This window comes from Oncorhynchus kisutch, linkage group LG22 (genome assembly GCF_002021735.2).
Source record: "Oncorhynchus kisutch isolate 150728-3 linkage group LG22, Okis_V2, whole genome shotgun sequence".
NCBI classification, from domain to species: domain Eukaryota; kingdom Metazoa; phylum Chordata; class Actinopteri; order Salmoniformes; family Salmonidae; genus Oncorhynchus; species Oncorhynchus kisutch.
In genome coordinates this window covers 4222463-4236998 of record NC_034195.2, presented here as the reverse complement: position 1 = coordinate 4236998, position 14536 = coordinate 4222463, and the positions used below count along the sequence as shown (strand labels likewise).

The window sequence follows — 14536 nt, the reverse complement described above, 5'->3', positions numbered from 1 at the left end:
AGGGACCAGGACGACTGATCCGTGTAAAGGAAAGAATGAATGGGGCCGTGTATCGTGAGATTTTGAGTGAAAACCTCCTTCCATCAGCAAGGGCATTGAAGATGAAACGTGGCTGGGTCTTTCAGCATGACAATGATCCCAAACACACAGCCCGGGCAACGAAGGACTGGCTTCGTAAGAAGCATTTCAAGGTCCTGGAGTGGCCTAGCCAGTCTCCAGATCTCAACCCCATAGAAAATCTTTGGAGGGAGTTGAAAGTCCGTGTTGCCCAGCAACAGCCCCAAATCATCACTGCTCTAGAGGAGATCTGCATGGAGGAATGGGCCAAAATACCAGCAACAGTGTGTGAAAACCTTGTGAAGACTTACAGAAAATGTTTGACCTCAGTCATTGCCAACAAAGGGTATATAACAAAGTATTGAGAAACTTTTGTTATTGACCAAATACTTATTTTCCACCATAATTTGCAAATAAATTCATTAAAAATCCTACAATATGATTTTCTGGATTTTCTTTTCTCATTTTGTCTGTCATAGTTGAAGTGTCAAAACACAGAAGTTGTTGAAAACGTATATATATTTTAAGTGGGAGAACTTGCACAATTGATGACTGACTAAATCATTTTTTGCCCCACTGTAAATGGCCAGGTGTGTAAACTTTAACATTCATTTATCCTGCAATAGATGTTGTTGAATTGGTAACCTACATTTTTGTCTTCTAATGCCTCTTAAGGGGAAAGTAATCAGATTACGTTACTGAGATGGGTAATTCAAAACTTATGTTACTGATTACAATTTTGGACAGGTAACTAGTAACTAATGGATTACATTTAGAAAGTAACTTACCCAACCCTGCACGTTACCATGAAAACAGGGCAACCAGTGGAGCACAAACAACATTGTAAATACAACCAATATTAATCTCTTTACTTGTCTTCCCCTACTATTCGTACGACAACTATTTGCACAATATAACACTTGAAATGTCTTTACTTGAAACCTTTTTGAGTGCAATGTTTACTGTTAATTTATAATTGTTATTTTGTTGTTTTTTGTTTATTTCACTTGCTTTGGCAATGTAAACAATGTTGCCCATACCAATCAGCCCCTTTGAATTTAACTATATAGTTATGACAGTCATCGCAAGAAGTGATCCGGCTTTTTTCAAATTAAAATTAGATCTTTTTTTTTGCATTTTTGATAGACCTAACCATTAACCTAATTATCCTAAAATGCTACGTTAATAATCCTAGCTTGCTGCGGAAGTTCTAACCTACTACAAGTCAAATCTGACGTCCATGACCGTGACGACCCTCTTCTCCACGATGTCACCATGGATACCGCTCAGCGTCTACAAGGAGCGTCGCGTTCCGCGTTAGTGATTGGTGAGAGATTGTGTGGTGTATCATGGGAAAATAAAGTTGTTTGCAATCACAACCAAGTAAACAGAAGGGAAGAGGTGCGTGAACACCTAGGTAAAAAGATTAATATAAGCAAAATATTTTTGGGATAGTCGAGCTAGATGCTATTGCATTGCTAATGACAAGCATAATTGTATGAGAATCTAACGTTAGCTAGCTGGAAAACAAGCTAGTAACTAGCTAATTTGCTAACTGTCTGTAGGTAAGTAGCTACTTCATACAGTGCTACGTATCGCGTTAACTGGCCAGTGCCAAGGGAGGTTATTGCCAGAGGATTAGCTAGCTGTCTGGGCCTTTTAACATAATTGATCTGAGCTGCAATAACAGTCTGCTAGGGCTGCTCGGGCCCTGCAAATAGCTACGATAACTTTGAACCAGTATCTAACGCCCAGATCGCTCCGTTCAAACTCCCCTTCACCAACTCTGCAAGCGTTATGTCAAAATACGTTCGTTTATCACGAAATATCGAGTTTCTCTTAGCAACTATCGTAATTTATTCCCGTTACGGCTGGTATGTACTTCCCAAAAAGGTCTAAATACAACATTTACAAGCAATTGAACAATGTTTTATTCGGCACCTCCAACAATGCCAATGGAACTCAATAATTACTGCCACGCACAGGTCAGAAGTCTACAACAGCTCAACACAGTACATTGGAGGTGCTGAAGAGGAATTTTCCGGTTACTTGTACATTTTTATTTAGACCTTTCTTGGAAGTACATACTGGGCGCTACGAGAGTAAATGAAGATAGTTGCTTGAGCGGAACTCCATATATGGTGATCAGCGAATATATGTTGACGTTATAACGCTGGCAGAACTGGTGAATTGGGGTTCGAATCGGAGCTTCATGGGCGTTATATGCTGACCAGACCGGACACGTCGCGTGCGAGAGCGTCGCAAAATAAATTTAGAAATCCATGTTATTAAATTATTGCACGCCAACGAGCGTCTGCGATGCCAAGGGCTAACACGGAACCTAAACCGGCTGCGCTCGTGCGCTATCTTGCATAAATGTATTTTGTCCCCCCACACCAAACGCGATCACGACATGCAGGTTAAAATATCAAAACAAACTCTGAACCAATGACATTAATTTGGGGACAGGTCGAAAAGCATTAAACATGTATGGCAAAGCTTGCACTTGCTAGCTAATTTGTCCTATTTAGATAGCTTGCTGTTGCTAGCTAATTTGTCATTTGAAGTCATTCCTATTTCTGACGCAGATCGCGCTGAAAGTCCTGCCTCTCCCATCTCCTCATTGGTTTATAGAAGCAGGTACCCACGTGCCATCTCCTCATTGGTTATACCCACGTGGCTGATTGAAAGACAAACTTTGTTGCCGGTTGTCATGGTAATACTATGAAAGTTTCGATGGATCACCATATAAATTCAAAGATGAAAAAGCCTGGAAGGAGGAGAGATGACTAGAAACGATTCGGTTGGCCGTTTTACGTGTGGATTAATTGGCGGAGTAGAGGTCCTTGTGCATTTCAGGTAAAATAACAACTCAATGTTTATATCCCAGGACAAATTAGCTAGCAACAGCAAGCTTGCTAAATAGGACGAATTAGCTAGCAAGTGCAAGCTAGCTAAATAGGACAAACTAGCTAATAAGTGTAAGCTAACTAGCTAAATTGCCATACATGTTTAATGCTTTTCGACCTGTCCCCAAATTAATGTAATTGGTTCAGAGTTTGTTTTGATATTTTAACCTGCGTGTCGTGATCGCGTTTGGTGTAGGGGGACAAAATACATTTATGCACAATAGCGCACGACGGCACACGCGCACAGCCGGTTTGGGTTCCGTTTAGTAGCCATGCGTGTTTATTATAATGCTTGTTCATCATAATGATCGCTCGTCATAATGCTCGCTACATAGCTGCTCCTGTTTAACTCTGTCTCCATTCCTTATTTGTGACTGCTCAATCCACAAAATACATTTAAAAAATGGTTTGTGCTCGATTAAAAAAATAAATTCACATGTTTGTATGATAACAGGGGGAAAGATGTCAAGCTTTCCTGCCTCTACCTCCAAGAGTTTCAGCTCGACTCCTCTGAAGACTTACCAGGACAGCGGCAGGGAACTGCACCGATCCAAGAGTGTGGACTATGACTCAACAGGCGACTCCACCTACTCTCTGCTCTCCCCCATCTACCATGACAGCTATGAGAGTGATGAGGACCTGGCTGCAGCTCACCACGTACATCAGATAGACACATCAGCCACACAGAGTGATGACGCCAGACCCCTCTCACCCATCAGGTATGGTTGGTGTACACGAGCAGTGTTACCCAACTGGATTCAGCAGACAGTCAGTCAACATTTTTGTTCGTGCCACATGCTCTTTAGTTAGGGTCCCCTCATCAACAAGCAATTAAAAAGGGTTGATGACGCTAAACAATTTGATGAGACTGTTTCAATGGAAGTGCCACAGACCAAAATAAAATGCATGAATGAAGGGTACACAGAATTAGCTCTAGTAGGTTTAACTGTAGGGTTTGTGCACAAAGTTATGCTCAGAGTTGAGCGTGTGTGTTTCAGAGATGATCCACAACAGAAGCCCGCAGAGAGGAGAGCAGTAACTGAGGCGGAGGATCCAGAGGCATGTCTCTCTGCCTGGGAGAGGTGGCTGGTCTGCAAAGCCAAAGAGGAGAGACTCAGAATAGAAAAGAAAGCAGAAGAGGTGCGCTGTCGTATCTTTTTAGTTTCTTCTTCTTCTGTTTGGCAACTCCTGTTAGCATTGGAGTCAGAACGTGATCATTTATGTTTTTCTAACATTTTGATATTTTCCTTTCTGTAAATTAGGGTTGCAAATGTCTATACATGGAAGCAATTGAGTATGACTGTGGGGCTGACAAGTGTTATTTGTTAGGAGCGCCTACTGAGGGAGAGGAATGAGGAACAGGAGAGAGAGCAGCGGAAGAAGAAGATGGTGGTGGAGGAGAAGATCCAGGAGTGGCTGCAGATGAAGAAAGAACAGGTTAAGAACCCCCCCCCCCCCTCCTTCTTTTGACTCGGTTATTAACGAAGTTCCAGAGAGGAACAGTGCAGTTGTATGCTTTCTAATGCATACGTTATATCTGCAACTAAAGGGGTAAGTCATGTTTTTGTGATTGTCATCCCCAGGAGAAGCAGGAGAAATTGCTGAAGGAGAGCAAAGAGCAGAAGGAGATGCAGAGGCAGCAGCAGAAGCAGAGGGAGATTGAACAGAAAGCAGAGGAGAAGTACAGAGAGTGGCTACGGAGGAAGAACCTGGAGAAAATGGAGAGCGAGAGGAGAGCGAAGGTAGGTTCTTTCACAGTAGCCTTGTGGAATTATTCAGAGATGTATTCAGGACAGTAAACAAATTAAAATCTCTGAAATGTTTTGTTGCTTTGCTCTCTACATTAGAGTACAGTTGTTGGAAGAGATCGACATATTAGCCATTTGGTAAATATTCCTGTGCTCTCTCTCTTCTGTCGTTGCTAACTAATCTTCAGCAACACAGCACTAAACCATGTAATTGCATTATACAGTAGTTTGTTACTCTGAATGCCAGTTCATGTGGCAAATTCCTGGAAATGTCCGTTTCAACATGCGTTTCAATCTTTCTGACCACAACTGCTTTGGTTTCCCTGGAAATGATTTGTGAGGTGCTCAGCTGCTGAGATTGGGGCAATTGTGTTGTAACAGGAGGAGGCAGCCAGCAGAGAGGCTCAGGAGAGAGAGCGCAGACAGAGAGCAGAGGAAAACTTTAAGGAATGGCTTCGTGCCCAGGACAAGAGCCGACCCGGTCCCAATGCACCCGGCTGCCCGCGAGGTAACATAACGGTCTTCACCTGGTTTAGGGTTGTTCAATCTCATATTCACCTTCTGGAAAATGTCAATAAAAAAAAATGTAACAATAAGATGTTTTATTGCCACACACATGTAGTTGTACAGTCGTGCATGTATATTTTAAAGCAAGCTTTGATTTTGTAAAGTACGTGTATTTTGTGTCTTCTCCCAGGTGGCTATGACAATGTAACGTACCCATCTCCCAGCTTCTACAACCCAATCCCATGGAAGCCCATCCACGTCCCGCCACCAGAGAAAACACCGGTGAAGAAGACTTCCCACAGGAAACGGCCAAGTCAGCCCAAGTACCAGAACAGCCCCAGCATCCCATTCAGACTCCGAGACACTGTAAGCTCGGCAGCTCGCCTGCAGAGGAGATGACCGCTCCAGTAGAGGTTCACCTTGGACACAGATCTAGAGTACTATCCTCAGATCTAACCTCCGGGGAAACCACAACACTGACCTTAGATCAGTGTTTAGGCGCTTTATGCTACTGTGAGAGGACACAGGGGAGGTGACCATGCTAATGAACATACCAGGGATCATCAACTTTTTTGAGTGGATGATCAGGTGGCCGGAATATAATGACAAATCATTTGTAGACTGCAAATTGACCGCAAGAAGCCCAAACCGATATAACATTTGACGACAAAAATCGGATAATTTCAAGCCTTGCTTACATTTGAATTAGATCACAAACAGTATATCTCTCTTTTATGCATGTGAATCTTTTGAAACAGATTGTCAAAATTCAAATCACTTGGCGCTGATTTGCTGATGTTTTCAGTCTGTTTTATGTCCAACAATAATAAAAGCACCTACGGGCTGCTAGTGTAGGTATTTCAGTTTAAATAAATAAAAATTTATACATTTGCAATCAATTCTAAAAACCTGTTTTTGCTTTGTCACTGTGTGGTATTGTGTGTAGACTGATGAGGGAAAACGGTATTTAGTCCAGTTTAAAATAAGGCTGTAACGTAACTAAATGTGGGAAAAGTCCAGATCTGAATACTTTCCGACTGCACTGTGTAGACTCAGTTGCACTAGTCCATTGACTGTGTTTTCATGTATTTCTCATCGAAAAGACACGTTGTGGTAGTGTGTTTTTTGATGCCAGATTTGTATAGGTTCTTAATTCTCAAAGAATAGTTTGATTCATGTGAAGCTAAATATTTCTACAAATTCTGTTACTTTCACTGACAAAAATTTCCTAATGACATGTACATTTTTTTGCATAGTTCGGGATGTCAATAAAAACTGTTTGTTGTTATTTATATTATGGCTAATGGGCTGGATATTTTTATTCATTTTAGATTTATCAACCTAACTGGATAGCAGACAAAGAGGGAGATTGACAAGTGTTATTTCTTATGCTTGAACTATTTTTCACACAGTAAAAAAAAAAAATGCTAACATGAGTTGATCAGTAGACATCTGTAGATAAGGCAATAATAGGAGATATGGTGTCAGTGGGTGAAAGATAAACATTCCTCAGGCTGCAGGGCCTAATGTGGAACTGTCATGTGATCACACACTCAGAACATGGTGGCTGGGGCCATAGATAGGCCAACCCTGGTGCACAGCGCCACTCACACTCGCACGCATTGTTCTGTGTCCAGCTGTGCCTTGTGCCTCTGTGGGCTGAGATGACGACAAACCAGTGTGTGGGTGGAGAGAGAAATGGAAAAAAAGAGGGGGTCTCTGACTTCCAGAACAGTAGACTCTTCATCACTTCACTTTATCTCCTCGCGAGGTCAATGTATGGCGCCTGAGGTAAAATGGATTCATCACACAGTAAATTCAATTAACCCTCATTAACAAGATGTTTACTGAGAAACGCTTAAGCGTTGTCTTGTGTTCTTGCCTGCTCTATATTTAGCTGTTGTATGCACTGGAATGTGTTATTGACGGCAGTCAGGAGGTGGCGAATAGTGAGAGAGGGGAAGCCGCCTGTGTGTTTCTGAGTATTTGTATGCAGCTCTCTGGGGTCCAAAGGCCACTTGTCAAGACAAAATTATTGTGTTTACATTTCTCCACGAGCAGCTTAACTACAGGAGTGGCTCCCTCTATTGACCTAAGGATGTGTACCCAGTGAGCCTCGCAAGAACCTAGAGACAAGTCTTAAATGTGACCGCTGCGACTGATCCCTCCTTCCTGTCCTCACAGACCCTGGACCTTGCCCGGAAAACTACAATTCCCAAGATGCAGTGGTGCAGGTGGGCAGGCAACTGGAAATCACACCTGCCAGGAAAGGTAAGGGGTGTACCGTAGCTGTCTGTGAACGAATGAGAGCGGGGAGAACAACAGTAGAGAGAGAGAAATATGGTATAAAGGGCATAAGAACACCAACTGTGCAGGAAAACAGTTGGAGGTCTGAGAACAAAGAATGGGAGTGATTTGATGTACACAACCTTTGAAAAAGGGCGAAGACTTGAAACGTGGACCTTTTGGAAGCCTTCCAGAACACCTTTAATTGTGATATTGTTTGGAATGTGACGTTTTATTTGTGTGTGGAATGAGCTCACTTTGGGAGATGGACACCTGAGGAAATACCCGAAGAGGGGCTGAGTAGAGAACACCTGTAGAAGTAGAGGATATAGCCTATTGAAGCCTTATCTTCAATACAACTTCCGACAAGAAAAAAGAATGAAGAAGAAACAGGCTATGGTTATAAACAGGGGACTAACAAGCCGTGATATTCTTGTTTTGGCCAACAATTTGTTTTCTGTATAGCAGACAGTTTTTAAAAAATATAGTTCCTGAGTTTTCCCAAGACAATCTGCATAGAAGGGACACCGTTTTAGTAGGAAATGTACATGTACTTCTTTAGCTCCTCTTGAGGAAGGGTTCTCTTCATGTTTTTGACTAGGATGTGACCATCTCTGTCAACAGTTTCAACTGTTATTGACGCAGCTAACAACTTACACAGTAGAGAACCAGTTATATCGCTGCTGCAGGGCAGTTTTAGTTTTGTCTCTCAGACTCTCCCTGTGTCGACCCCTCACCATGCAGTCCTCTGGGCCGGAGCAGGACGACTCCTTCGACTTCCTCTTTAAGATCATCCTGGTGGGAGACTCGGACGTGGGGAAGACCTGCGTGGTCCAGAGCTTTAAGTCTGGTGTCTTCATGGAGAAACAACAAAACACTATCGGGGTGGACTTCACCGTACGCACCATGGACATTGATGGCAGGAAGGTCAAGGTAAGGGAAAATGTGTCGATTTCTGGGGCGATTGTTTATCACATTTTTCGATGTTAAGTACAGGAGATATTGTCTTTGTTCCATCCGGTATTTCGTTATTGTCAATAGGCCTAGCTAGCTTAAATGTGTCTTTACACAGTGTAAATGGTTCTGCCTCTGCTGTCCTCAAAAGCAAAGAAGTCTTCAGCACTTTTTTGTTTGTTTTAAGGAACGGGAGAGGTCAAACTGTAACTTTGGATCGCCCCGCTGTGAGTGTGTGTTTTCTGGGTGTGTATCAAGTGACTGTATAATTGTATGGACAATATAAGTGTGTTTTCCTAGGTACATGTTTGTCTGTGTATTTGGAGGATGGGTTGGATGTTTTTGGACCACCCTTAAAAACGTCTCATCCATAAATGAAATCAATGAAAACCTCCCTGTACCGGTCTCTCCTACACAGGGATGCATAGACATCCAACACACAGTCCTTTGCCCTTTAGTGTTTGCTGATGCGACTGGATAGGTGTAAGCATGTGGTGCTGTCTCCAGCTAATCTTTCAATATGCTTAGGGGAGCGCTCTCCATGTTTACACCTATCTTGTTCTACCAGAGGGTTGGGGAAAAGGCTATGGGTGGGTTTCAACTGACCCTTTGTTCCTTAACCTGGCCTGAGAGTGTGTGTATAAGAAATTGGTGTAGTGTGTGTTCTCCAGCTAAAGTGGGTATTGTTTCTTGTCTCCTCAGCTGCAGGTGTGGGACACGGCTGGACAGGAGCGTTTCCGCACAATCACCCAGAGCTATTACCGCAGTGCCCATGGCGCTATAGTGGCCTATGACATCACACGGCGTCCAACGTTTGAATCTGTGACACACTGGATCCAGGAAGTAGAGCAGTACGGGGCTGCTAGCGTTGTTCTCATCCTCATTGGTGGGTGGGAGAGACACAGGCAACACGTGGCTTTTGTCAAACTCTGTTATAAAGCCTACTGAGCAGTTGTAATAATGACATAACAGATGTGGTGCTCATCGTCACTGGTGGGTGAGAGAAAATTGTCTGACACTTACCTTGAGCTTATAAATAGATTATTCCAAGCAATCAACAGTCATCTATTTCTCAAAAGAAACTCAAATAAAAATAACCATTTCCATTCTCTGCTCTTTTCTCCTAGGGAACAAGTCGGATCTGCAGTCGGAGAGACAAGTGCTGTTTGAGGATGCCTGTACTCTGGCTGAAGGGAAGGGTGCGCTGGCCGCCTTGGAAACCTCAGCCAAGGAGGCCCAGAATGTGGAGGCAGCCTTCGTGCTAATGGCCCGGGAGCTGATGGTTAGGAACGGCCTGACCATCACAGACGAACACTCACAGGCCTCCCCACACTTCCCAAACTCCCATCCTATCCATGGCTCCGATTCCACGGACAGGAAATCATGTTGTTGAGAGAATTGATGGGCAAGGTGGACAAGAGGTTGTTGTGCTGATGGTCCTGATAACTGTATAATTAACCTAGAGATAAACTATAATTGTCTGGAATCAACGTTGCCACAACGCCCGCTAGTTTTAGACTGCCACATTTAAAGGTGCTGTCAAGAAGCGTGTTGGGATAGAGGCTAGGGGTTTGGGATGTGTGTGTCTACTATATTGTGCGTTGGTGGGGATGGAATAGATACAAGTACTGTAGTGATGATTGAGACTATCACTGCCACTGAAAAGTCCCACTCCAGCTGTATTTTCTATCTAGTATAAATACAGTACACACATTTAGGGGTAAAAATAAATACATGTTTTGAGCAAAATAGTAAAAAAAAAATAATAAATTAAACACAATTGCGAAATTCAAGAGTTTGCCAAAACAAGGAGTTGGTCTGATGGTGCACTCTGATGTCAGATCAGATGTTCCCTTTGCTTGCAGGAACAATAGAGGAGCAATGGACCACCTATTTTAGGGAGGCTGGAGTGGGTCTTTAACTGTAGGAGCAATGGACCACCTATTCTAGGGAGGCTGGAGCTGCAATGGACCACCTATTCTAGGGAGGCTGGAGCTGCAATGGACCACCTATTCTAGGGAGGCTGGAGCTGCAATGGACCACCTATTTTAGGGAGGCTGGAGTGGGTCTTTAACTGTAGGAACAATAACCACCTATTTTGTTAAGTGAATCAGGAGATAAATTAAGTTCTAGGGAGGCTGGAGTGGGTCTTTAACTGTAGTTTTAAACTTGGCTGCCAGTAGTCACATGCACCTGTCCTTATCGTACTTAACCTACTACTATTGTCTAAAACGTAACCAGTATTTAATAACCAAACGTGGTAAAAGTATCCTCTGGCGTCCTGTGGTCTATTGTATGTGTCAGAATGACTGGTTTCAATGAACACTCCTATTGTTTGATCTTTTACCTTAAAAAAATAATAATTGTCCTCCAGTTTGTCAAATTGCATTGACAATTCCACAGTCTCACACTTCTTTCCCTTCAAACCATGCTGACATCCCCGCATAAAACATTCAATAACAAATTCCACAAAAATAATCATCATAATTCAGAAAACATGATAAAATATTTACATCCCCCGATAGCATGCCGTCACATACTATTGGCTCTGTTAAGATGCTCCAACCCTTAATAAAACACGAGCGGATATGTAGGACTAGTTTAGTTAACTAGTTTAGTTAACGGTAAATTGAACAACTTGCCTTGCATCAGTTGTGGAGACCATCAATGAACATTGACTTAAATTAGTCACTTGCATAAAGAAATTACTCTGATACTGTAATAATCCTGGAAGTCACTGACCTATCAAACCCACCCCTAAGGCTGTTTCAAGTAAACTAAGAATCATTTTAAGTCGCCAAAAACATAGTCATGATTACCATAACAGACATAATTACACTCTTTAGAACAGGACACGCAACAGAAATGGAAAAGTTACGGAAATCTCAATGGCAGAACAGTATGGTAAATGTGTGCACGGACATTCTAGACTTGCATAAAGACAATACAAGAGTCAGGGGGTTAAGGAGGAAGCCTCCTTCATATGTTAACTTGTATTTTAGACATCTGTTGGTCACAGAGAGGTCTATGTGGACTCTCAGACTCTGTCCTAACCAAAGAGTAGCTGTTAGGCTAGGTTTACACAGGCAGCACAATTCTGATCTTTTACCCAATTGTTGGCAAAACATCTGATCTGACTGGTCAAAAGAGCAATTATTGGGCAAAAGATCAGAATTAGGCTGCCTGTGTAAAGGCAGACTTTGAGACCCAGACCATGAGGGGCTGTTAACTAACTAGGCAGTGAAGTGAACAGTGTATGGGCCAGGAATAGACTTGTCCTCGCCCCTAGTACACCCCTGACACCCATTCCATTTTGTCACGGATCATTTTGTGGTTGTCCTCCAGGCTCTGGGGCTCCCCAACGATCCGCTTGAGCTGCATCTGAACCCTGCAGTGGCGTCAGGCCTGTAAGTAGTGGTTGTAGAGGTTGGCACCATAAATGTCTGCTATAGGGTTGTCACTGTGATGGAGAGACGGGAGGGAAGGAAGAGAGTTAAGTGGGCTTGAGTTAAAATGTGATAGCCTGGCTGACGTGACCCACGTGACTACACAGTAAAGAGCTGTGACCCACTTGTTCTGGACAAGAGTCCGTGTAAAATTCAATATTTGCTCAGAATTTGAGCTAACATTTTGATTGGTTCTCATATGCACGCTATTTCCTCGTCAATTTCCTACTCCCCACTAGCGAGATAAACAAGCCAAGCTGTGGGGAGAAAAACTCAGGGGTGAAGCATTCTGAAAAGTAACGGCCAATTTAGGGACTGAATTAAGATAGGCGCAACTTGAAGCATTTCAAGCCTTTGTGCGAGGGGAGGATATATTGATGGTCTTGCCAATTGCATTTGGGGAAAAGCCTAATTTAACCAGCTAGCGAGTTCTAGACTTCAAGAAGCTAGGAAAACAGCTTCCAATTCTGACAGTCGTGTCCACGCTAAAGGCTGTGGTGGACGGACTAATCCACGAGGCAACAGCCCTGGCTCTCAGATCGGTGGTTGTGAAGCAAGACAAGAACGTTATATTGGAGGGTGCATGCGACCTTGTCTTCGGAAGTCCGGAGAGCTGGTTGGAGAAAACCAGGAAAGATGTTTTGGCCTCAGTCCTTTACAGATCCAAAATCGTCCGAGGCATTGCAGATGAAGTCACATGGTCTACAAATTGTATGTACAATGACCTAGAACTGTTCAGCAAGCCTACTCATCTTGTTGGCTGATGAAAAGTAAATGTGGACAGTTCTTCTAACATCTTCAATATGCATCTCGGACTTCGACAAGAAGGACACGCACAGTTGCGTCCCAGATGTGTCTGTCTTCACTCTTAGCCTAATTCAGAGTTGAGATGCCTGTGAGAAGGACCCGATCACATGAAGGGCATTGGCTAAAAATAATTTAGGTATCTGAGAGCCATGTGAGTGTGAGGTGCTTCAGAGCACGGTGATTGGCAGCCTGGAGAAGGGAATTATAATAATTATACTCAGCCCAAGGACACAATGGCCACTTTGGCCGCAAAAGGCTTTTTTCAGGGGACATTATGGCCACACAAGGAGGATGCCGCCGGGACATTAGAGGCCTAGTGAGAATATTATCAAGTGCTTGTCAAATTGTGAATGAGAGACTGATGTAGTGTGTGCATCCTGCGCAAGATATAAAGCTAAGCTCATGACTTTCATGCAGCTTTTTTCAAATCATAATTAGTTGCATCATTCAGCCTTAGAATGTTTTAAAAATCAAAACATTTATTGTGAAGGTGTAGGCTATATTAAATGGATTTTTGAAATGCAGACGTTCCAAAGGTCTGCATCAGTGGCTTGTAGGCTATGCGTGGAAGCCAAGAGAGGCTAAACATTTTTATGTTAATTAACGATCAATTACCGTGAGACCAGCAGATATTTGCTTGACAATCACCGGATGACAAAATGACATGACAGCTCTAGTCTCAAGTTGGAAAAACTCATAGCTCACAGAGTGATTTCCAATGTTATGGCACCCACCCCTATAGGTTCAGGTTTTGTGGTACTGTCACGTTCTGACCTTAGTTCCTTTGTTTTGTCTTTGTTTTAGTATGGTCAGGGCGTGAGTTGGGGTGGGCAGTCTATGTTCTTTTTTCTATGATTTGAGATTTCTGTGTTTGGCCTGGTATGGTTCTCAATCAGAGGTAGCTGTCAATCGTTGTCCCTGATTGAGAACCATACGTAGGTAGCCTGTTTTCACCCTTGAGTTGTGGGTGATTCTTTTCTGGGGGTTTTTCCTGCACCATTCAGGACTGTTCGTTTTGTTGTTTTACTTATTGTTTCAGTGTTCAATTACTTTATTAAAGAATATGGACACTTACCACGCTGCAGATTGGTCCTCCTCTTCTTCCACCTACGACGAACGTTACAGAATCACCCACCACCAAAGGATCAAGCAGCGTGGTAAGGAGCAGCGCTATCTGGAGGAGGTGACAACATGGGACGAGATAGAAAGGTGGTCGGTTGACCCAGGGAGAGTGCCGGAGCCCGCCTGGGATTCTCTGGAACAGTGCGAGGAGGGATACCGGCGAATGGAGTTGGCACGGCGATCAAGGAAGCCCGAGAGGCAGCCCCCAAAAAATATTGGGGGGAGGCACAAGGGGAGTGTGGCTAAGTCATGTAGGAGACCTGAGCCAACTCCCCATGCTTACTGTGGAGAGAGGCACCGTGTTATGCCGTGAGGCGCACAGTGTCTCCGGTGCGCAGGCATAGCCCTGTGCGTTACATAGCAGCGCCTCGTATTGGCCGGGCTAGAGTGGGCATCGAGCCAGGTGCCATGAAGCCGGATCAGCGCATCTAGTCTCCAATGCGTCTCCTTGGGCCGGGGTACATGGCACCAGCCCTGCGCATGGTGTCCCCGGTTCGCCAGCACAGCCCTGTGTGGTCGATTCCACCTCGCCGCACTGGCCTGGCTACGGGGAGTATCCAACCAGGTAGGGTTGTGCAGGCTCGGTGCTTGAGACCTCACGTGTGCCTCCACGGCCCGGTCTATCCGGTGCCTCCTCCACACACCAACCCTCAGGTGGCAGCCCCCCGCACCAGGCTGTCTCGCCGTCTCCTCCCTAAAG

At 43.9% G+C, this 14536-nt stretch overlaps 2 protein-coding genes across 5 annotated transcripts; both read left to right on the top strand.

The window, feature by feature from the left end:
* The first annotated feature begins 1385 nt into the window (after positions 1–1385).
* ccdc34 (coiled-coil domain containing 34) lies at positions 1386–6525 on the top strand. 4 transcript variants are annotated; one of them, XM_031801680.1, is made up of 7 exons: positions 1386–1458; positions 3421–3685; positions 3965–4106; positions 4296–4403; positions 4550–4708; positions 5096–5222; positions 5412–6525. In XM_031801680.1, the coding sequence occupies exons 2-7, from the start codon at positions 3429–3431 to the stop codon at positions 5618–5620; spliced, it is 1002 nt and encodes a 333-aa protein (XP_031657540.1). In that variant the 5' UTR covers positions 1386–1458; positions 3421–3428; the 3' UTR covers positions 5621–6525. The 4 variants fall into 4 exon arrangements, with proteins under 4 accessions (XP_031657540.1, XP_031657537.1, XP_031657538.1 ...); XM_031801677.1 differs by having other exon boundaries at positions 1397–1474; XM_031801678.1 differs by having other exon boundaries at positions 1427–1622.
* Positions 6526–6861: 336 nt separating this feature from the next.
* On the top strand, positions 6862–10829 carry LOC109867820 (ras-related protein Rab-19-like). The gene is made up of 5 exons (XM_020457138.2): positions 6862–7012; positions 7406–7492; positions 8252–8440; positions 9164–9347; positions 9589–10829. Exons 1-5 carry the CDS (start codon positions 6920–6922, stop codon positions 9852–9854), a joined length of 819 nt encoding a protein of 272 aa, XP_020312727.1. The 5' UTR covers positions 6862–6919; the 3' UTR covers positions 9855–10829.
* Positions 10830–14536: the final 3707 nt, after the last annotated feature.

Coding starts and splice junctions, on each gene's coding strand:
- ccdc34 (XM_031801680.1), top strand. CDS start 3,429: ATGTCAAGCTTTCCTGCCTCTACCTCCAAGAGTTTCAGCTCGACTCCT. Junction 3,686..3,964: donor AGACCCCTCTCACCCATCAG/GTATGGTTGGTG, acceptor TGTGTGTTTCAG/AGATGATCCACAACAGAAGC. Junction 4,107..4,295: donor TAGAAAAGAAAGCAGAAGAG/GTGCGCTGTCGT, acceptor GTTATTTGTTAG/GAGCGCCTACTGAGGGAGAG.
- LOC109867820 (XM_020457138.2), top strand. CDS start 6,920: ATGGAAAAAAAGAGGGGGTCTCTGACTTCCAGAACAGTAGACTCTTCA. Junction 8,441..9,163: donor TTGATGGCAGGAAGGTCAAG/GTAAGGGAAAAT, acceptor TTGTCTCCTCAG/CTGCAGGTGTGGGACACGGC. Junction 9,348..9,588: donor CGTTGTTCTCATCCTCATTG/GTGGGTGGGAGA, acceptor CTTTTCTCCTAG/GGAACAAGTCGGATCTGCAG.